Source organism: Schistocerca nitens, chromosome 6 (assembly GCF_023898315.1).
Source record: "Schistocerca nitens isolate TAMUIC-IGC-003100 chromosome 6, iqSchNite1.1, whole genome shotgun sequence".
NCBI lineage: Eukaryota > Metazoa > Arthropoda > Insecta > Orthoptera > Acrididae > Schistocerca > Schistocerca nitens.
Genome location: NC_064619.1, coordinates 420270949 through 420295652, shown reverse-complemented (window position 1 = coordinate 420295652; position 24704 = coordinate 420270949). Strand labels below are relative to the sequence as shown.

Sequence of the window (24704 nt, the reverse complement as noted above, 5' to 3'; positions counted from 1 at the left end):
CAGCATCTCAGCTACATGGTGGTTAGCAACTTTCCTTTTCATAATATTGTTACATTCCATATTGGATTTTTCATTGTTAAACTAAATTAATTCCGAGACATAGAAAAATAACGAAGTTAATGCTTTAAAATATTGTATGGATGCAAACATTATTTCATTAAGAATTCCAAAGTAAGTTACAATTTTTCAGAATATAACAATACATACTGTCAAAAGAACGACTGAAAAGTATTCCTACCATGTATATCAATTCCAAATAATATGTTTATCAGAAATAGCTAGCCAATTTGCAAAAACTAAATTTTTAAGTTGCAAAATACACTTTGTACCCATCAGTGTAGTAAGTTTATATCAATTACTTGGTAATTATTGAAAGCACAATATTCCTAGCATGTTCACAAATTTGTTATTGAGTGCAGAATACAACAGCAGACTAAGACTTTACATAAGTTGCTTCAAACAGACTAATTACTGGTATAGCTGCATTTTAGCAATAAAATTAAGCATAAAATATGTCCTTCCTTTGCAGTGTTGCACTTATTATTCGAGTCCATATGTTGTTTTCTTTAGATTAGATTAGATTAGTTTATATTCCATAGACCCATGCTGAGGAGATCCTCGTGGATGTGGAACATGTCAAATTTTTTTTTTTTTTTAAAGCTGAAATAACAATACTAATAGTATGAATATATACAATACATCATTTGTTTCTATTAAAAAATTCGTCAATGGAGTAGAAGGCTCCTTTTAAACTGATCTTTATTTGTAACTAAATTTTTTATGTTTATTGGCAAATTATTGAAGATGAGAGTTCCTGAGTAGTGGACCCCTTTTTGAACTAAAGTAAGTGCTTTTAAGTCCTTATGCAGATCATTTTTGTTCCTGGTATTGTATGTATGAACTGAGCTGTTTGTTGGAAAGAGATATATTATTTAGGACAAATTTCATTAATGAGTAAATATACTGAGAGGCAGTAGTTAGTATACCCAGTTCTTTGAAGAGGTTTCTACAGGACGTCTGTGAATTTACTCCACAAATAATATGTATTACACGCTTTTGGACTCTGAAAACTTTTGTTTGACTTGAAGAGTTACCCCAAAATATTATACCATATGACATTATGGAATGAAAGTAGGCAAAGTATGCAAGCTTTTTCATTTTTATGTCACCTATGTCTGCTAACACTCGAATTGCAAATACAGATTTGTTAAGGCGTTTCTGCAGTTCTATGGTGTGCTCTTCCCAACTGAATTTATTATCAAGTTGTAATCCCAGGAATTTAAGACTGTCAACCTCTTCTATCTGCTCTTCTTCGTATTTTATGCATATGCTGGGTGGAAACCTCATACAGGTTCTAAATTGCATATAGTGAGTCTTTTCGAAGTTTAATGTCAGTGAGTTGGCTTTAAACCATTTATTAATATCCATGAAAATATCATTAGCAGATCTTTCTAGAACTACACTTGACATAGTATTTATTGCAATACTTGTGTCATCTGCAAACAAAACGAACTCTGCTTCTGGCAGTGTAACTGATGAGAGATCATTAATGTACACAAGAAAAAGCAATGGCACTAAAATGGATCCTTGTGGGACACCACATGTAATTTCTTTCCATTCTGATGATGACTGATGACTTAATTCACTAGTCCCTTGCACTGACACCCTTTGTTTCCTGTTAGTGAGGTATGACTCGAACCATTTTGCAGCACTGCCCGTGACACCATAGAATTCTAATTTACTTAAAAGGATGTTGTGGTTCACACAATCAAATGCCTTTGACAAATCACAGAAAATACCTGCTGCTTGTAATTTGTTATTTAATGAATTAAGTACATTTTCACTGTAGGTGTAAATAGTCTTCTCGATATCAGAACCCTTCAGCAATCCAAACTGTGTTCTTGATAATATGTTATTTGTGGTCAGATGGTTGAGCAGCTGCCTGTACATTACGTTTTCTAAAATTTTTGAGAATGCTGGCAAACGTGAAATCGGTCTGTAGTTTGATGGTATATCTTTATCCCCTTTCTTGAATAGAGGCTTAACATCTGCATATTTTAGCCAGTCAGGAAATGTCCCAGTTATAATTGACTGGTTACACAAGTAACTTAGAATTGTACTAAACTCACAAGAACATTCCTTAATTAACTTGGGGCTTCCTGTTTATAAAGTCAAAGGCTTTCGTGGAATCTATAAATATTACATAAAACTTTTCTCTCTCTTCAAGGGATTCCCATAAGCTCTTAGCAGTACTTCTATTGGTGTCAGAATTGATCTTCCTTTCCTGAATCCCATTTGGCTTTTGGGGAGGTGTTCATTGATTGTTTACTTTATTCTTTCTGTTACTGATTTTGTGAGTATTTTGAATTACCATGCCTCAGTATCTTCTAAGGTCCTTGTGGTTTCCTATTCTTATATAGCACTTTTGTTACTGACCGTCTCCACTTTTCTGGAATGGAGGCTGTTTCTATGCACAATTGTAAGGTTTTGTCCAATTTTGTGTTAATATTTGGCTGCATCTTTTAAAAATTCACTATACAGTTTGTCAGAGCCTGGAGATTTTTTTATGTTCTGGTGCTGTTAATGGCATCTTTGACCTCTTCTGTGGCCAATGGGATCACTTCTGTAGTTGTTTGTGACAATACCTTATGTTTGCTCTCTTGTCTGCCTTGCAATCCCTTCCTGTTCAGTAAATTTTTGAAGTCAGTCTCCCAACCTTTCATACTTATGTAATGTGTTTTGGCTCATTTTCTGGGGTGTAGTGCAACATATGGGTCTCTTGTGGCTTCTTCCACTAATTTCTTTTCCTGTCTTTGCTAGAATGTTCTTTTCTTTTAGAATTTTCTTGTTGGTGTAAATGTGTTTTGTGATTAGAATGTAAATTTATTCTAAATAATGAACTTATGAATTTTGATTTCTTCTTTGTTGTTGGTCAGTGTATTAAGTTTGATTCAATAAATGCTGGAGGTAAGGGTTTCATTCTTAAGATATGCTCTATGAAGGGATCAGTACAGGTGGTCAGTCTTAGAAAAATATAAACTTTTATTCTTCCAATTTTTCAAAAGTGAATAACCTCAAATAAAGCATGTTACACCTTCGAAATCACCATATTTCTTCTTTCAACACCCTCTTCCAACTAATTCCATTACAACTCTACTCCTCACTGATTGACCATAGTTATAGTCCTTACAATTAATTTTCATAGAGACATTTGGGTTTCATCTTCATCTATGACAATGATGGAAGGTCAGGAAATGAATTAAAATTTGTGCCCTCAATGTGGATTCATTATAAGTTTAAGTGATGTGTCTTAAATTGTGTTGCAGGAAGGATCAGTCGGAGATAAAAATGCTCACATGTGCTGACACTAAAGTGTAGGATAAGATGAAGGATTCTAACATGGGGATACTTGACCCTGCTCCAGTCACTGAATTTTGCCACTTCCCAAGAACCACTACTGTTTACTGGATGTACATCGATGATGTTAGTAACAAAATGGCTCAAAGATTTAAGATACTTTCCCTCCAGGATCAGTCACAGTGAGAGACAGCAATATTTTTGAGTGGTGTGACAGAGCCAAAGACTGTTTGTTGAAGTGTTACATACCAGGCCAAGTCATAGAAATATTAGATTTTATAATGATCACCATCTCATTACTCAAAGTTGCCAGCTATGCCAGGAGCTCCTGGGTAAGGGCACTCCTGCCAAGAGGGAGTATTTTTGCAAAAACATCATGGTGTCTGTGAGTGTGGCCCAGTTATTCTTGGACAGCAAAGGGTAAGATATTGGTATTTGGGATGGGGGTTAGTTTGGAAGGGGAAATGGTAGTGTATATTATGAACTTCCACCTATTACATTAATAAGAACAATGACATCTACATCTACATCTACATTTATACTCCGCAAGTCACCCAACGGTGTGTGGCGGAGGGCACTTTACGTGCCACTGTCATTACCTCCCTTTTCTATTCCAGTCGCGTATGGTTCGCGGGAAGAACGACTGTCTGAAAGCCTCCGTGTGCGCTCGAATCTCTCTAATTTTACATTCGTGATCTCCTCGGGAGGTATAAGTAGGGGGAAGCAATATATTCGATACCTCATCCAGAAACGCACCCTCTCGAAACCTGGACAGCAAGCTACACCGCGATGCAGAGCGCCTCTCTTGCAGAGTCTGCCACTTGAGTTTGCTAAACATCTCCGTAACGCTATCATGGTTACAAAATAACCCTGTGACGAAACGCGCCGCTCTTCTTTGGATCTATCTCCTCCGTCAACCCGATCTGGTACGGATCCCAAACTGTTGAGCAATACTCAAGTATAGGTCGAACGAGTGTTTTGTAAGCCACCTCTTTTGTTGATGGACTACATTTTCTAAGGACTCTCCCAATGAATCTCAACCTGGTACCCGCCTTACCAACAATTAATTTTATATGATCATTCCACTTCAAATCATTCCGCACGCATACTCCCAGATATTTTACAGAAGTAACTGCTCCAGTGCTTGTTCCGCTATCATATAATCATACAATAAAGGATCCTTCTTTCTATGTATTCGCAATACATTACATTTGTCTATGTTAAGGGTCAGTTGCCACTCCCTGCACCAAGTGCCTATCCGCTGCAGATCTTCCTGCATTTCGCTACAGTTTTCTAATGCTGCAACTTCTTTGTATACTACAGCATCATCCGCGAAAAGCTGCATGGAACTTCCGACAATATCTACTAGGTCATTTATATATATTGTGAAAAGCAATGGTCTCATAACACTCCCCTGTGGCATGCCAGAGGTTACTTTAACGTCTGTAGACGTCTCTCCATTGATAACAACGTGCTGTGTTCTGTCTGCTAAAAACTCTTCAATCCAGCCACACAGCTGGTCTGATATTCTGTAGGCTCTTACTTTGTTCATCAGGCGACAGTGCGGAACTGTATTGAACGCCTTACGGAAGTTAAGGAAAATAGCATCTACCTGGGAGCCTGTATCTAATATTTTCTGGGTCTCATGAACAAACAAAGCGAGTTGGGTCTCACACGATCACTGTTTCCAGAATCCATGTTGATTCCTACAGAGTAGATTCTGGGTTTCCAAAAACGACATGATACTCGAGCAAAAAACATGTTCTAAAATTCTACAACAGATCGACATCAGAGACATAGGTCTATAGTTTTGCGCATCTGCTCGATGACCCTTCTTGAAGACTGGGAATACCTGTGCTCTTTTCCAATCATTTGGAACCTTCCGTTCCTCTAGAGACTTGCGGTACACAGCTGTCAGAAGGGGGGAAAGTTCTTTCGCGTACTCTGTGTAGAAACGAATTGGTATCCCATCAGGTCCAGTGGACTTTCCTCTGTTGAGTGATTCCAGTTGCTTTTCTATTCCTTGGACACTTATTTCGATGTCAGCCATTTTTTCGTTTGTGCAAGGATTTAGAGAAGGAACTGCAGTGCAGGCTTCCTCTGTGAAACAGCTTAGGAAAAAGGTGTTCAGTATTTCAGCTTTACGCGTGTCATCCTCTGTTTCAATGCCATCATCATCCTGGAGTGTCTGGATATGCTGTTTCGAGCCACTTACTGATTTAACGTAAGACCTGAACCTCCTAGGATTTTCTGTTAAGTCGGTACATAGAATTTTACTTTCGAATTCACTGAACACTTCACGCATAGCCCTCCTTACGCTAACTTTGACATCGTTTAGCTTCTGTTTGTCTGAGAGGTTTTGGCTGCGTTTAAACTTGGAGTGAAGCTCTCTTTGCTTTTGCAGTAGCTTCCTAACTTTGTTGTTGAACCACGGTGGGTTGTTCCCGTCCCTCACAGTTTTACTCGGCACGTACCTGTCTAAAACGCATTTTACAATTGCCTTAAACTTTTTTCATAAACACTCAACATTGTCAGTGTTGGAACAGAAATGTTCGTTTTGATCTGTTAGGTAGTCTGAAATCTGCCTTCTATTACTCTTGCTAAACAGGGTGAACAGCTTGATGGCTGTTTATAATACAGACTTCCAAAATAGCACTAATTTCCAGGCAAGTTTTCTGAGCCTCAAGCTTTGAGAAAATACATTTCAGAAGAAGATAAAAAACAGTCTTGAGCTGAATCAGTGCAATTAGATATTGTAATCAAGCCACAATTTCCATGGCTGGGTTTCAGTGCTGATACTGTCATATTGAAAGATAATGTTGTAAATAACAAGAACGCCTGTAGTGTGCAGGAAAATAAATGATTCAGGTATTTGCAATTGTTTACCTTACATTGATAAGGATGGAAAGTTAAAACAAAAATCTAGGCATTGTGAACAAGTTAGGCTAGGTGTGATTTTAGTGAACCTACCAGCTTCTGATTTCACAGTTTATTGTACTGGTCCACTTGACGCTAAAATGATCTTGAACCTAAGCCTGATCTATTCATATAGAGACTGTACTAAGAAATGATTGTTTCTGTGAGAAATATCTCAATAGACCTTGTCACGTCCTTTTTATCCCTGCCATTTCAAGGAACCTACTCTCTCTAAGATGTCATTAACCTTCATCACAGACCGGATGTCATCTGCCCTTTTCCTGTCCTTTCTTGCATAGCCCAGCATTGATCTCTCCATGGCTCTCTGTGCTGTCCTAAGTTTCCCTTTTGTGTATGAGTTCAGTGTCCATGTCTCGCAGCGATACGTCATCACAGGAAGAATGCATTGATCAAATACTGCTTTCTTCAGATTTACTGGCATTTTTGATTTGAATACTTTTGAGTTCTTCCCAAATGCTTGCCAGCCAAGCTTGATGCGTCAATAGATTTCTGGCCTTATGTCTCCCTTCATATTTATAATCTGGCCAAGGTAGACATATTCACTGACCTCTTCTAGTAGACTGTCCTTGACTTTCACATCTCCAGCTGGGACCCATTTGTTGGATATTACTTTTGTTTTGGAAAGGTTCATGTTCAAGCCAACCAGCTGACATTCTGATGCAAGATCTGTAACTAAGTTTTGGAGCTCTGCGAAGTCTTTGGCCAGTAAGGCAATATCATCAGCAAATCTCAAGTTGGTACGCCTTCTTCCATTAATTCTAATTCCCTTACCTTCCCAGCTCAGCTTTGACATATCCATTTCCAATACAGCAGAGAACAGTTTTGGGGAGATGGGATCGCCTTGCTTGACACCCTTCATGATGCGGAATTCTTGAGTTGATTTGCCGATGTTAACATAAGCTGAAGAATTCTCGTAGATTTTCCTGAGCACTTCAATGTATGCTGCTCCCACTCCTTGCTCACTCAAAGCTTGGAGGACAGCTACATGGCTAACGGAGTCAAATGCCTTTTCAAAGTCAACAAAGGCAATGCAGAGAGGCAGTTGGTATTCATTCGCTCTAAAAAATGGTTCAAATGGCTCTGAGCACTATGGGACTCAACTGCTGAGGTCATTAGTCCCCTAGAACTTAGAACTAGTTAAACCTAACTAACCTAAGGACATCACAAACATCCATGCCCGAGGCAGGATTCGAACCTGCGACCGTAGCGGTCTTGCGGTTCCAGACTGCAGCGCCTTTAACCGCACGGCCACTTCGGCCGGCATTCGCTCTACTTATCACTTCACTAACGGTCAGAATGTGGTCAATAGTGCTGAAATTGCTTCGGAATACAGCTTGTTCTATAGGTTGGGCTGAGTATAGGGTGGAACTAATTCGGTTTAACAAGATCTTTGTGAAAATTTTGTACAAAATTGAGAGCAAGCTGATAGGACGGTAGTTTTTAATATTGTGAATACTTTCTTTTTTGTGTATCAAAATAATCTTAGCCTTGTTCCACGATAGAGGGATTGAAGCATAGTGCAGGCAGGAAGTAAATACTTTTGCCAAGTGATTTATTGTTACCTCTCCTGCCAGTTTGAGGATGTCAACGCTGAGCTCATCATCACCCGGCACTGTTCCCTTCTTCATGCTATCTAGAGCACACTTGACTTCCGATGGGAGTATATCTGGAACACTAGGTATATCATTTAAATTAGATACACTCAAATTTTCCCCTGGATTGCTATACAAATTGCTATAAAAGTCTCTTACAACAAAATCTCAATAAATAAAAAAGCAAATAATGTAGTCCTGTTTCTTTATTTTTTTCAGTTCAGTGTTATAAAGAATTACCATGGAAACTTGTCAGCAGCTAATATTAGGCACCAAGATTCTATAAAGCACATTCAAACAGGACCACATCAGCAAAGTGTGGTACTAATCTCCATGGCAACTTGTTCATAATATATTCACGGCAAGTCTTCCTTGCTGCAAAGGATGAAGGAAACACTAGTGAGCATGCAATACGTGCTTCAGCTTGAGGAAGAGTGCCATTAAACTCCTTAAATTACGCTTTTTAACTAAGAAATTACAAAGACTTAAATGGACATTGCATGGAATACAAGAAACATCAGCCTTCCTTAACCATACTGGCTCCAGGGTTAATGTTTCGCTTGACAGCCACCTGAGCACTAGCGTCATCTATTTGAATGACAAATCAGTTTGTTATAGTCTCATTAAAATTACTTGATAGTTAACAGTTCATGCTTTGGGGCTGGTTTCCACCAATCAGAGTGCTCAGTGTCACACCTGAACTATTTACTGTTGCTAAAGTGCCTAAACAATTGGTCAGTTCACTTTCAATTCCTTTTCCACATTCTTCTTTCTTGATGTGTTTAGATCCTGTGGCATGGGTCTGGCACTTTTACTTCACACCACACATGATAACTACATCCCAAGCAACACACACACACACACACACACACACACACACACACACTCTCTCTCTCTCTCTCTCTCTCTCTCTCTCTCTCTCTCTCTCTCTCTCTCTCTCTCTCTCTTAAAGAACACACACACACACTTAAAGACACTAATGAAATATACACGTTTCACACAAAGGATCAACTAAACACTACTTGATACTTGCACACAAGATGCGATTCAGTGTCACATATGCAGTAGTCATAATCACAGAGATTGGCTTACATTAGATAAGCTTCATATGACATTGTATGAAACTGAGGTTTTGAAGGCTACAATTCATCATTGTAACTGGGTGATAATAGTCAAAAATATAACTAATTCATTCAGCATTTTTTTGAGTGCAATGGTTAGTGCATTAACTTGCCATGCTGAAGGTCTTGAGTTCAACTCTCGTCAAGTACCATAAAAGTTTTTTTATTTCCAAATCTAATAAAAAAAGATTATCATTTTTTTTCAGTTAACTGGTTTACATGTAATTTTTTATTTCTAATTCTTTGACACATAATTTTCATAATCTTATTCACTTTTTTCTTTGCTCTTATTTTTCTATATATCATTCTTTTTTCCTCTGGTATCTCCTGTGTCATCTATAATCTGCAATGAATTGACATTGAGGACTGCTCATTGGTTTGTATTGTGGCAGTTTGTGTAGCCAGTGAGAGGATGGATGGCTTCAGGTAACCAATGATAAAAAGAAATTGCAGTTTGATTTTAGCACTGAAACTAAATCTTTTCTGTCTTGAGTTTGCTAATAGATGTTAGCCTTAATAGACATGAAAAAAATTATCGTGATTTTAGTTCTACTGCAGAACATTCACCACAGTGTTCTCACATACATTGCGAATCATGAAGTTGTGGGCAGCTCACGACATGGGTTTACGCTCAGGACTGTAACGTGCATCATCTGCTGCAGTTCAGTCATTGGTCACTTAAAATCAACAGTTGACAGAGCATCTCACATTTACAACATACCTCGCAGAGGCACCTTCCAACATTGCTCTGCATTGCTCATTAATAATATTTCTGAAATGGGGGTTTGCCATGTTTTTGTGTCACCTATACATAAGCAGTAGCTGGTGGCTGATGTGGCAACAGAGTAGTGGTGAGTGACCTATGTCAACCATCAATTAATTTTAAATTGGCTATAGTTATGGTGTATCAGTGAGGAGTAGAGTTATGATGGAAGTAACTGGGGTTGCTGAGAGAAGAAATACAGTGATATTAATGGTGTGACATGTTTTATTTGAGATTATTTACTTTTGAAAAGTTGGAAGAATAAAAGCTTATATTTCTCAAAGACTGAAAACCTGTATCGGCCATTTCATAGTGCATATCTTAAGGATGAGACCCTTTCCTCCAGAATTTATTGAATCAAACTTAATAGACACTAACCAACAACAAAGAAGAAATCAAAATTCATAAGTTAAGTAATTAGAATAAATTATATTCTAATCACAAAATACATTTACACCAACAAAAAAATTCTAAAAGAAAAGAACATTCCAGGAAAGATAAGAAAGAAACCAGAGGAAGAAGCCACTACCGCCAAAGTGGACAAAACTTTATAATAAGTGCATGGAAACAGCCTCCATTCCAGAAAAGTGGAAGCAATTAGTAACAAAAGTGCTATATAAAGGGACAGGAAACCACAAGGATCCTAGAAGATACTGAACATGGCAATAGAAAACTTACCTTTCAAAATATTGAAAAAAATAATAACAATCAATGAACACCTAAGCAAAAGCCAAATGGGATTCAGGATGTAAGATCAATTCTGACACAGTAGAAGTACTGCTAAAGAGTTTATGGGAAGCCCTTGAAGAGAGAGAAAAGTTTTATATAGTATTTATAGATTACACAAAAGCCTTTGACTTTATAAACAGGAAGCTAGTGACAAAAAATTAAAGGAAACCCTAAGTGAAAACAACATATGGACTCGAATTATAAATGCAACACTGCAAAGGAAGGACATAACGATCTCGGATAACCTCTCCCTGCTAGAGCCAATACTCCAATAGAATGTAGTATTCTAGGGAGACCCATTGAGTCCTCTGTTAGTTACCCTTTCAGGGGAAGAAATTGTAAGAATACCCCAGAGGGAATGTGTAATCTCATATGTGTATGCAGGCAATATTGTAATATGCTCAAAACACATTTCAAAACAACAAGAAACAATAAATAATATGGAAGTTCAGTGTGCCAAACATGGCTTCATATGGGGACTGTACAAAGAAATGATTATTTCTGTGAGAAATACTTGGATATACTTTGTAATGTTTTTTTTAAAAAAAAGTCCTGCCATAGCTAACAACAGGATCTCAATAATTAACCAAGCAATTCATATAATCTTATTTCTTTATTTCTTTCAGTATGGTATTACAAAGGATTACTGTGGAAACTTGTCAGCAGCTAATATTAGGGCACCAAGATTTTTCAAAGCACACACAAACTGAATCATATCACCAGTTATCATATGCTCATCTTCAACCATCGGAGCATCATTGAATTCATATAATTTGTTCAGATTTGAACTTGCTGTAATGAATTTAGTCTGATGCTCTTCAAGTAAATGCTTAGCTGACTTTAGTTATGCAACCTGATGGAGTACAACCTAATAAAAATTCAAGAGTGTACGCTTTTTCCTACTTAGGGTAGCAGCAAGTGAAGTGTTCAGTCTAGCAAGCTGATGAAAAACAGTGACTCCATCCCATCAGAAGGATTTTTTAATCTCAAGCACAACAGGGGGTAGCCTGCCACGATAAGCACAACTATATATTTTACAATCTTCCACCAGAATATACAATCCACAAGAAACAATGTTCAACAACTAGAAGTAAATTTTCAGACACTGGACAGCTCAGTTGTATGTCTTACTGAACTCTAGGGAATGACATTTTGTGCTCAGAAATGGAGAAAGAGCACCTTCATTGGCTGAGATCTTCATATAGGAAAAAAAAAATCTGAAAATTGTACCAGACTTCAAGTACCTAGAGGTCACTATACAAACAAGAGCAAATTGTTTCACAAAATGTAACAGAGAAAGCAGTGCAAGCAATAATGGCTATCCATGAAATAGAACACACGAGATCCCCAGCCTAGAGACAGCAATGGCACTATTCTGAGCCAATATCTCATTAACAGTGACGTATACCTATAAATCATCAAACCACATCTCACAGAGAAAAATCCTGTGACACTCGAAAAAGTAAAGCTGACCTATATAAACAAAGTGATTGGAGTGCCCAAAACAAAATGATCCAGACTTGTATACCTGCTGAAGACCTACAAACAAATCTGATGCAGCCCAACACCACCACTTTAGAATGTATATTAAAAATATTTAAAGAACAAAGGGAAGATATGCCTCAAGAATTTTACAGTAAAAGCACCATAACTGGTCAAACATGGACGAAGAAAAACTTTGTGATGAGACACTTGATCATCAGAATCGCAATCCGTGATTTCCACTACCTTATTTGCAACAAAACATTACATCTTGAACCAGACACAATATAAGAGAGTAAACTGTGTCATCAAATACGTAAATCTTACCATGTAGAACCCTATATCAAGTGGGCACAGGCAATGAGTGACTATGCAAATCACAATATGTAAAATTTATAATTTCATGTATTATTATAATTGGGTTTTGAACTTGTATGGCTATTCAGCTGCAATAAGTGTGTTATTAAATAAATTTTATATTCAACCTGTCTTTGAAACCAATTGTAGGTGAAGCAGTTAATTACACAAATACAAGTAGAGATATAATCTTCAATATTTGCAATAATAATGAATTTTTAGATGAACTGTAGTTTTCAAGGTGAGTTAGAACTTGACATCTGCAGCCATGACAGAAATAAGTATAGATATGTCTGAAATTATATGCAAGTTTCAGGAAGAAAATTAACATGAAATATGAATCCTCTGGGACTAAATAAATTCAACAATTGCTTTTGGGCAAGCAGCACATTATTGGAGCTCCCAACAACAGAATGAGATTGATCAACAGTGACCAATTATTGCCGGCCGAAGTGGCCGTGCGGTTAAAGGCGCTGCAGTCTGGAACCGCAGGACCGCTACGGTCGCAGGTTCAAATCCTGCCTCGGGCATGGATGTTAGTGATGTCCTTAGGTTCGTTAGGTTTAACTAGTTCTAAGTTCTAGGGGACTAATGACCTCAGCAGTTGAGTCCCATAGTGCTCAGAGCCATTTGAACCATTTGACCAATTATTGAACTTAGAACTTCCTAAGGATGCTGACACAAGCCGCATCTTGACTCAAGCTTCATCTCAGAGGTCCAACTTTAACATCACCTCAGCTGAAAGAAATGCTCTACGAGAATTGAGAGAATACCAATACTTTGACATCTTACCTGCTGATAAAAGAAATGCTACTGTGCTTCTCTCATGTACAGAATATAATGGCAAGATATACAAACCGCTTGACAATCATGCGTATAGTAGATTAAAAAGTGATCCTACAGGTAGGATCCAGAGAAAAACTGTGGAACTCATCAGCTTAATTCCAGTGAAAGTTGCTAAGAGTTTGTGTCAACAGGCTGCAGTTCCTCCAAGACTCTAAGGCCTACCCAAGATCCATAAGAATCGGGTGCCTCTCTGTCCCATTGTAAGTAACACAGGAGCACCTACTTATTATGTTGCCAAATACCTGACATCACTATTGGGACCTCTCATAGGCAATTGCGACCATCACATTGAAACTCTGAAGATTTCATAGGTTGCCTGAAAACTCTTAGATTGCAATATCGGATCTGTTAGTAAGTTTCAATGTTTTGTCTTTATTTACAAAGGTGCCCATGTAGGATTCTTTGGAGCTCATTAGCAACAAGTTTGAGGAGGACATAGCAGCATTATTTAAACATGTGCTTATTTCAACATACTTTTTATTTCATGACCAATATTTTGAACAAGTGAATGGTGTCGCCAAGGGAAGCCCTCTTTCTCCTGTGGTGGCCAATTATTTTATGGAGGACTTTGAAGAAAAAGCACTGCAGTCAGCCGCTCTCAAACCCTCTTTTTTTCTGCGGTATGTGGATGATACATTTGTGGTGTGGCCACATGGACTTGATACTCTACCTATGTTTCTTCAGCATCTGAATTCGCTCCATCTGAATATAAACTTCACAATGGAAGTGGAAAAAGATGTTGCTTTACCTTTTCTTGATGTCTTCGTAGGAAGGAAAGCAGATGGAACCTTGGGACACAGCATCTACTGCAAGCCAACGTGTACAGATTTATATCTGCAGGCCACAAGCTGCCATCATCCTGCACAATGCAGTAGTGCATTTGTATGTTAGTTCATACAGCATGTGTGGTATCTGATCCTGAGAGCGTGTCGAGCGAAATACAACATTTGATGATAGTGTTCCAACAAAATGGTTATTCTGAGAGACAGATACATAATGCATTGAGGCCCAGGTGAGTTTAATCTATGGAGCAGAATGAAGATACAAAGACACCCACCACTTTGGTCTTTTTGCTGTATTTTGGTGCCATGTCATCAAGAATTGGAAGAGTCCTTGGAAGATATGGAATTAAGTGAGTTTTTCAACCATCTGCAAAATGAGAAACCTGTTGGGTTCAGTTAAGGATGACCTTGGCCTGAGGATATGTGGTGTGTACAAGACTCCTTGTCAGTGTGGGGTAGTGTATATGGGCCAGACATGCCACACAGTACAAGAACGCTGTGATGAATATCAGCGTCATACACCCCTTCATCAACCGGAAAAGTCGGCAACTGCGGAACACTGTCTGAATACAGGACATCGTATAATTTATGAAAAGATGGAAGTTTTATCCCCGGCATAATGGCATCATATTTCTGGGATTGCATCATTAAGGAAGCATACATATCTGTACAGCCGATAATCTCATCAACAAGGATACGGGATTTTAGCTGAGCACAGCCTGGAACCCTGCATTGGCTGCTATTAAATCACGATGCAAAGAATCAAGATACTTTGATAACAGGCTCGTCATAACATTAGCTTAGTATGGCCATTGGTGAGTAACACCTGGCCACACTGTTGACAAACACAGCATATAGTGCATGCACAGGAGAGCTGCTCTGCAATTTTTAGCAGAGGGAGTTTGAATATGGCAAATCAGGGCACATGCGTGATTTCTGCGGCTGCGCATTCTTCGCGCACATATTCTATAAATGGGGCATCGATGTCCATCAGCCATAACTAGCCACCAGCAAGGTTGAACCACCTGAAAATGTCGGACAGTTGCTTCAAGGAAATATTGTGGAATTTGCACAATGTGATCTGGCGGCAAACCCGTGAAGACTATTTACAACACATCCACTGGGAAAGCTTGAAGAGTCTCATGTTTTGACATCCTTCAAAGTATTGTTTGTTTCTAAAATTTGGCCACCTATGGTACTAGTTATAGTATTAGCAGTTTCAGCTAATAACCTTCACAATAATTCTATATCTCCATTATTTGAACCTATAATTTCACTTTTGTCAAAACCAAGGAATGTTGGACAAGCACACAAATCTAACGTTTACAATGGTGATTTAAATCAAGAAGTAGACATACAAACTCCCCACTTCTTTTATACGAGGTGACTTACTTGACATTCACAGCCAATCTTCATTGCTGGCAAGACAGCTGCTGGAAAACTCTCTTGATTTCGTCTTTGTAGAATGATGCTAGGTACAGGAATATTTAAGCCTCTCTCTCTACTTTTGAAATAAGTAGACACAAGAACTTTACTTTTCATTAAACAACACCATAAATGAACTCAATACAGAATAAAATTCTTACTTTTCACATACTTATATGACTTCCAATAAGTCACTTACTCGGTCCAATGTCAGAAACAAATTTAATTACATTTATAAAAGAGTTGGCTTAATAACCATGACTCTACTTCAAATGAATCATAAAAAAAGGTCTTGCCTCTAACAAGGCTGGATTAAGAGTTTACAAGATTACTTTTTCAACTGTTCTTCTTCCACATAACAATAGTCAATGACACAATAGGCACAGGGCTGCATAAAAACTCCATTGTTCTTCCTCTAAAACATCTATGGATTGCCAAACAAGTAGTTATTGGTGTCGTTCAACTACCGCGTCTACCTTCTTCTCATGACCTGCACACACAAACATGTGACGCACAGTAGGTAGAATTTTACCATCCCACACTTGTATCTAGAATATTGAGTGTTCGAGACAGTAGAAGGCTGAGTGGTTCTAGAATTTACACAGAAATTCTTGAATCACTACACAAATTAACACTTCCTACAGCCTCATTGTCATGAATCTGGTTCTGTACAACCTCACTTTACTTCTATTTCACTGTCATTATCAGTGATGTTTAAACTCACAAAATTGTCTGCTACCTGGTCCCGAGTTTCTAATGGCACACTGGCTTGCTTACTATTACTCACCTTTTTTTTTCTTTTTCTTTTTTTTTTAAAAAAAGAGAAAGAAACACAGTTCTTCGCACTTTGAATGAAAATGTCAGTCCTCACGATAAAATTGTATGACTTCACACAGAATTTCTAGCACACACAAAAGAGAATAAACAATCAAAGTTGTTATCTCAATTGTCCATGTCAATTTAGTTTCACGTCACAAACATCATTTCTTTTCTTATGTCCAGTTTTTAGTTCTGTCTCTTTAATCTCATTTTATTTGTTAACATATACTCTGAAGAGTCAAAGAAATTGCCTGCGTAGTATATGTAGGGCCCCCGGAATCACGCAGAAGTGCCACAACATGAGATGGCATGGACTCGAATAATATTTGAAGTAGTGCTAGAGAGAATTGGCACCATGAATTCTACAGGGCTGTCCATAAATCCATAAGAGTATGAATGGGTGGAGATCTCTTCTGAACAGCTCGCTGCAAGACATCCCAGATATATTCAATAATGTTCATGTCTGGGGAGTTTGGTGGTCAGCAGAAGTGTTTGAACTTAGAAGAGTGTTCCAGGAGCCATTCTGTAGCAAATCTGGACATGTGGGGTGTCACATTGTCCTGCTGGAATTGCCCAATCCATTGGAATGCACAATGTACATGAATGCATGCACAAATCAGACATGAAGCTTATGTATCTGTCACCTGTAAGGGTCATATGTAGACATATCAGGGGTGCCATATCACTAAAACTGCACATGCCCCACACCATTACAGAGCCTCCACCAGCTTTAAAGGTCTCCTGCTGACATCCATTTGATACAATTTGAAATGAGACTCGTCTGACCAGGCAACATGTTTCCAGTCATCAACAGTCCATTGTCAGTGTTGATGAGGCCAGGCAAGGCATAAAGTTTTGTGTCACACAATCATCAAGAGTACATGAGTGGGTATTCAGTGCTGAAACCTCATACCGATGATGTTTAGTTGAATGGTATGCTCGCTGACACTTACTGATGGCCCAGCAATGAAATCTGCAGCCATTTGTGGAAGGCTTGCACTTCTGTCATGTTGAATTATTCTCTCCAGTCTTTGTTGGTCCTTTTCTCACAGGATCTTTTTCCAGCCACAGCGATGTTGGAGATTTGATGTTTCACTGGATTCCTGATATTCACAATACACTTGTGAAATGGTCATACAGGAAAATTCCCTCTTCATCACTACCTTGGAGATGCTGTGTCCCATTGTTTGTGAGCTGACTACAACACCTTGTTCAAACTCATTTAAACAATGATAACCAGCCATTTTAGCAGCAGTAACTGATGTAACAACTGCACCAGACACTTGTCGTCTTATATAGGTGTTGCCAACTGCAGCGCTATATTCTGCCTGTTTACATCTCTCTGTATGTGAATATGCATGCCTATAATTTCTTTGGCACTTCAGTGTATGATGCCTCTCAGATCTCCATGCCAGTGCTTTCTTTTAAATTGTCCATTGTATCAGAGCCCATTATTTCATAAATCAACCTAAAACTCACAATTATGTTAGCAAAACCTCATTAGGAGTGTAGTTGTAATGCCAGGATACTTTATCTCAACTGAAATATTTCAGGGCATAACAATTAATTAGCAAATACTCTTCTTGATTCCTTAACAGTCTCCGATACTGTGTTATCTGCTCCACCATAATTTGCTGCAACTTGCTGAGTTCTTGACAGTGTAGCTATTTATTTGGTAATGCTAAGAGAAATTTCAAGAAATTCATGTTGACAAAATGTCCTCTTTCAAATTTACATGTTTATTGCGCAATATTGTAACCAAACTGGTTCACAAAAACTGTTAGGAAACTGACAGACTCATGGCTGATTCGCCACTCCTTATATATACACTTCTAACAATTACTGCCTTATTAGAAACAGAAAATTTATGGATTACAATCAAAATCTTCCTCCAGTACACAGACTGTTGCCATTCAGTTACACATTAATTCATTTCTCTCACATTACAACATAATATTTTACAAGACTTTTAGCTTTTAGTACTGAAATTCATAAAATATGTTTGCTAACAATGTTTTACATAAATTTGCTTACATAATGAAGATTATAAGTTGAAAAATGTTCCTAAATATCTATGAGTTTAGTAAACAAATACAAATGAATGCTACTTTCAGTCCTTACAAAAACTCTGTTACAATTACAAAATGAAAATTGTTTATGTTTTATGTTCAAATATTGATTAGTAACAGCAGAACCAATGCAGATATATATGTAAACTTGATAAAGGTGGAATGAAATTATTGATAGAATATGAATTAGTATAATAAATTGAATTCTAAGTGATCAGATAATTGAAATAAGGTTGTTGTAAAATTTATGTAAGCCTATAGATGTGCCTGACATCTGAGGTCAACACTTCATGTCATACTTATCCTAATGATCATATATTGGCATGTTTCAAGAGAAACACTGCTACACAAAGGATTGTTGAAGTTGAATACATGTAAAATTAAGAGAAAGGGAGTCACACCCTTCATGTTGTTAATCAATATTAATATACAGGCCTATATGTATAATGTTGACATATTAATTCTTCATTCTTCCCACTTTATGTAGGTTCCCTACACTTTCTCTAACTATATTTGTGTGAATGTGTGGGCAGGTCCTATAACAGTGCCATGTCAGTTACCTTTCTGATGTTTTCCTAGTGATTAAGTGATTTATCTTAAAAGATTTTAATGTGAGTTGTACATTGACTGCTGACTTCCTACCCATATTTTTCTAAGATAAATTAATGTAATACTTTTTTTAGTGCATGTTAAAATTCAGAATTTAACACTATTACAATACTGACATAGTCTGCATTCAAATCTACATTTATATGCAACATGTGATTTGTGTCCTTCATAAAATCTGAGTAGAGTATTTTCATGTATCTGGCAGACCAGTGTAAATGTAAATGTAAATAACCGTAAGTTTTTGTCAAACTGATGTTTCTACCAGGGAACAATGAACTTAAAATGAAAGAACATGATTATTCCATTTAGCTAAGTATATATTTTGTGATTTGGTTAGTTCCTTTAATACAGCCTGCAACTAAATTTCAAAATAGACATAGTGAATTTCTTCTGTAAATTTAATCCTAACTTAAGTGGAATAATTTACTTCATAGCTGACTACATACAAATAGGATTCTAGTCGTAGGTGGTGATTTGTCCAATACAAAAAAAGCGGTGACTGATGTACATAAAGAAGTAATTTATTTATTTTCATGGACTCTTTACAAAGGTTTATATCTATTAAAAAAGCCATCATGTCTAATGTGTCAATTTATGACTGATAAGACATGCATTTGTCACTTCAAGAACACTTCCAGTAGATCATTTATGGCGAAATTTTTAGAAAAAAATAGATAAAACAGATATTGATGCTCAGACAACTGCACAATGAAGATGATACGTGTTTTTGATATCAAGTTGGCAGACATTTTCTGTATGGATTCAGTTCAAGGAAATGGTAACAGTGACAACATTGAAGACTGACATAATATTGTTATATGTCTGTTATTTATTTTTTAATGAACTCTGATCATTTGAATTTTTGTGTGTGGTGTTTACTGTGTTATTTTTTAATTAAGCTCCCACAATTTAATTTTATATGAAAGGCAACACCATATATATATATATATATATATATATATATATATATATATATATATATATATATATATATATATATATATATATCAATAAGACTTTTTTGTGTGTATAAGTAATATTTAGTTGAAAGCTGAGCTTAAAATAAAACCATTTCACAAAGATAAATTAATAAAAACAAAAACTATGTACATACATTTTTCTGTGCGAGTCTGAAACTGGATGTGCACCACAAATAAGATCACCCATCAATAAACCAGTTGTACCTTTAGAATGGAGCAAATGCACAAGGCTTTCAATATTGATAAATGTGTTATCATCTGCTTTCATGATGTAATGAACAAATGGGCAGTTTTTAATAGTCCATTTCAGTAACATGACAGTTTTTAAAGTCAAGTTATAATATGTGTCCAAAAAGTCTTCTTGGATTATATCTTTGTGCAGAACACTCTCTTTTTCAACCTGCTCCTGGAATTAAAAAATTATGTATCAGACTTTCTCTGTGAAATACTGTATTTTACAATAAAACAATTTGATTTGAAAGCATCTTGTACATCATTACTTGTCAACAAGTTGCACAGATCAATGAAAAATATTACTCAGGGTACATAAATGCTGTAAACTTAAAAAAATATTTATGTTCACCATTTAAAAGAATGTAAGTGCCTAACATCTCATCAACTTAAGCTCATTACAGATGGGGCATTGTTTGGATAACCAAAGATGAAGGCAACAGGCTATGGCTGTTGAAAGAATCTGTCCAGAATTTGTCTGTAGCAATGTAGGGGACTCACATAAAATCTAGCTGGATGGGGATTTGAACTCCACTCCTCACAAAAAAAGTCAAAAATCCCAACCACTGTGCCATTTTACTTGACTGTCATTTAGAACAATGAATTATTCATTCATATGGCATCCACTGAAAGTAATGAAATGAACTGTTCCAGGAAACAATAATCTGTGGGTGAAGGACTTTTATTGATCAAATATATAAAATAACAGAAAGGCAGCCACATACTTATAGAAGATTGGTGCATGACACAGAAACAAGTAACAAAAAACAGTTAACACTAGCTTTCAAGATCTTGCTCTTTTACTAGTAAGAACACACATTCACAGACACAACCACACAGATACCCAAACATACAGCAAGTCTCAATGCCACGGTAAGCCTGTACATTTGGGTGCATGTGTACTCTTACTAGAAAATCAGCAAGAGCTTGAAAGCTAGTGCTAACTGTTTTCATTACATGTTTCTGTGTGCCACACAGAAGTCCTCTATAGGTAAGTGGTTGCCTTTCCCTTATTTTATCCATTTTTGCATCCAGAAATTTTTTATGATTAGTTATACTACCCAAAGTTTGATTAATGGTGAATTCAAGGAACAAAACATTAAAACATTTCATTGTGAAATTCAGATATTGAGAATCACATAGATTGGCAATGAACTGGGATATAATGATATGTCAGTGTCAAGAATTCTCAGGAAGGAAGTTATAATGCTACTGTTGGTGGTGTGAGAACTTAATTATCTGGTAACATTAGAATTAAACCTGTTCTCACTAACCGCATTGGATGTTGTGCTTTTGTCTATTGTTCAAGTTTATTTTATTGTTTGCTTTGTTTTTGAGACATTCTGTGAACATTCCATAAGAAGTTCATTATTTTCCCAAAGAGCGTTCTTCGACAAAAGAAGCCAAAGATCTGAAAGTGAAAAACCTGCATAAATGTCACAATACCTGGACAAAGTAAAAGCCTCCACTGTGCTTACAAAGAGTGCAGATGAAAATTTAAACTAAGAAACTTTTACTTAATGCAGCTGTATCCATTCCATGACTTATGAACCAGACAAAGATCACTGGTATCTTAAAACCAGGCAAACCCAGCAACAAACCTCAAAGTTACCATCCTATTGCACTTCTGAATTTGAAGTACAAATTCTTTGAGAGACTGCTGTATAACAGACTGTGTGTTGAGATACTTGGAAAGATTACAGTTGAACAGGACAGATTTTGACCAAACCATAGCTATGTAGATCAAGTGCTTCTATTGACAACTTGTATAGAAGCTGGCCTCAAGACACAACAAAAGATCTCTGCAGTATTTATTGACCTGCCTGCAACTTAGGATACCATGTGGAGACTCTGTGTTGTTTGTCAGGTGCTCTGAGTAATGCCCTGAAGAAGAACAGCACAACTTCTACAACATTATGCTGACTGACATACCATTTTAAATATTTATAGATAATGCCATTACTGACTAGAAGATCCTTAATCATGGCCTTTCTCAATGCACAGTCCTAGCTCCATACTACCTAGCTTATGTATTGCAGACACATGCTGATGACTTAGTGATAGCGACACAGCACAAACAAATCCAGGTCACTGAAGATATATTAATTAAATATGTAATTATAACTGGACATTTTAGTTTATGAGGAGTTCTGCCAAACCCTAAAAAAACTGAAACCACATGCTTTCATCTGAGTAATATCCTAGCCAGCCCATTACAAATACCCACGGTACCCTGCAGTTATAGTTAACAGAAAGTTGTCATTTAAATAGAATTTAACAGACTGCAGCTGAAATTAGCTCAAGGAATAATATTATGCAAAAATTATGTGGTATGACATGGGGTTCTGCAGATTTGACCATAGAATCATCTGCCATTGGCCTTGTCTTCTCAGTGGCATAATACTTCAGCCCTACCTGGAACAACAGCCACAAACAGCTGACAGATCTGCAGTTAATGAAAGCAATGTGGACTGTTACTTCTGCAATAAAGTCCACTCCAGTATTCTGGGTACCAGCCTTGAGCTGCTTTCCACCATCTAACTTGAGAAGAAATCACATCCTTCTAAGGGAATATAAGAAATTATGCAACAGTTAACAGCTGTCAATTTATGAACACATACCTGCCATCTCAATCAACAGATCCACTCCTTAAATCCATTACTTAGGTCAGCTAACAACCTACTGGACCATAACATCAATTTCCACGGAGTTTGGATGCAAGAATGCTATAAGAACACTGCACGACATCTCCACAGCAGTCTACAAATCAGAAGCAAACCATGGGAACTTGATCTAACCATGTAGGACATGGAGTACACTCAACAGGATCCAGACCAATGATAGTAGATGTGCTGACCTATTATAGAGATGAGGAAAAGCTACCACTGTAAAGATAACTTTCAGCTTTACAAGACAGACTGTCCTATGTAATGCATAAGGGTGCCCTAAAAATTTATACCTTGGAAACCTCTCAGACTTCTTGGGTATTACAGCAAAAGTGATCAATTATGTAAACATAACAACTAAAATAGCCAATCATTGACAATATAATTTAAATGGATAGTGCAAAAATCTACTCACTAAGCAGTGGCAGGGAAGGACACACACAAAAGGGTTCAACTTTTACAAGCTTTCACAGCCAGTGGCTCCTTCTTCTGGCAGAAGAGTTGAAGGGGAAGGAAGAGGGGTGAAGGAATATGACTGCAGAGACTTAGGGAAAGGGGTACAGTTCCTAAAGGTAAACCTGAACCCCGAGTCAGGGGAGACTTACCGGATGGGATGAGAAGGAAAGACTGATTGTCGGGGACTGCACTAGATAAGATTTGAAAACCTTAGAGTTTAAAGGTGGAAATCAGGAAACATGCAAGACAAAGATTACTACTAAAACACCACGCATGAGTTAAGAAGAGTGAAAAGCTAATTGCATTGTATGTAACAGAGGTGGGAGGGGGGATGGCGAAAAATAGACAGGCCAGAAAATAAAAGATGTAAAAATTAAAATAAAGAGAAGAAAGGAGTAGTTACTGTGAAGGTATGCTGAGGCAGAAGGAATTAAGGTAAATTAAGGCCAGGTGAGTGGTGAGAACCAAGCACATGTTGTAGTGCTAGTTCCCACCTGCGGAGTTCTGAGAAACTGAGGTCTGTGTGAAGAATCCAGATGGTGCATTTTGTGAAACAGGCACCAAGGTTATGACTTTCATGTTGTACAGCATGCTCAGCAACAGGATATTATGTGTTTCCTGTATACATCCTCTGCTTATGCCCATCCTGACTAATAACTGGGTTGTAGTAATGCTGATGTAAAAGGTCGAATACTGTTTACATAACAGCTGGCATATGACATCTGTTGTTTCACAGGTGGCTCCCTGTTTGATTGTATATGTCTTGCCAGTCACAGGGCTGGAGTAGGTGGTGGTAAGAGGGTGCTTGGAGGGTGCTTTCCTGAGATCCATAAGCCTTCAGCCCCTGATTTGGTTTAGTTACATTGATGACATCTTTGCCATATGGACTCATGGTGAGGTTGACCTGCTAAAATTCCTGGAATCTCTAAATACCTTCTCCCAATTAAATTTCACATGGTCCTATTCTGAATCCCATGCCATTTTCCTTGATGATGACTCATCCTTTCTGAAGGTCCCTACACATTTACATCCATATTAAACCTAATAACAAACAACAGTACTTACAGTTTGACAGCTGCCGTCCTTTCCTTGTCAAACGTTCACTCCTGTACAGCCTTCGCATTCGAGGCAAACATATTTGTTCAGTTCAGACTCTTTGTAGAAATACAACATCTCTCTCACTTCAGCCTACACTGGATATAATTATCCCAACAGCCTAGTTCAAAAGCAGATTTCCTGGGCCATCACGTCCAATCCTGGTACTGCTGGTCCCTCCAAAAAACAACTTCAGAGGACACCACTTATCACCAGAACTGTCCTGGTATTGAATACATTACTCAGCTATTTTAACAAGGGCCATGACTTCTTAAAACCATGCTCTAAAATGAGATCCATTCTGTCCGAGATTTTGCCCACCACACCTAGAATAGCATTTCATTGTCCTCCCAAACTCTGAAATATCCTTGTCAGACTCTATGCTCCT

General features: G+C 37.5%; 1 protein-coding gene across 1 annotated transcript in view; it reads right to left on the bottom strand.

Annotated features, from left to right (window-relative positions):
* Positions 1–24704, bottom strand: part of LOC126263384 (lactosylceramide 1,3-N-acetyl-beta-D-glucosaminyltransferase A-like) — a 79971-nt gene that overhangs the window by 36899 nt on the left and 18368 nt on the right. The window contains exon 2 of the mRNA XM_049960477.1: positions 20003–20274. Coding sequence (XP_049816434.1) covers positions 20003–20274 — 272 coding nt within the window. The remainder of the gene's footprint in view (positions 1–20002; positions 20275–24704) is intronic.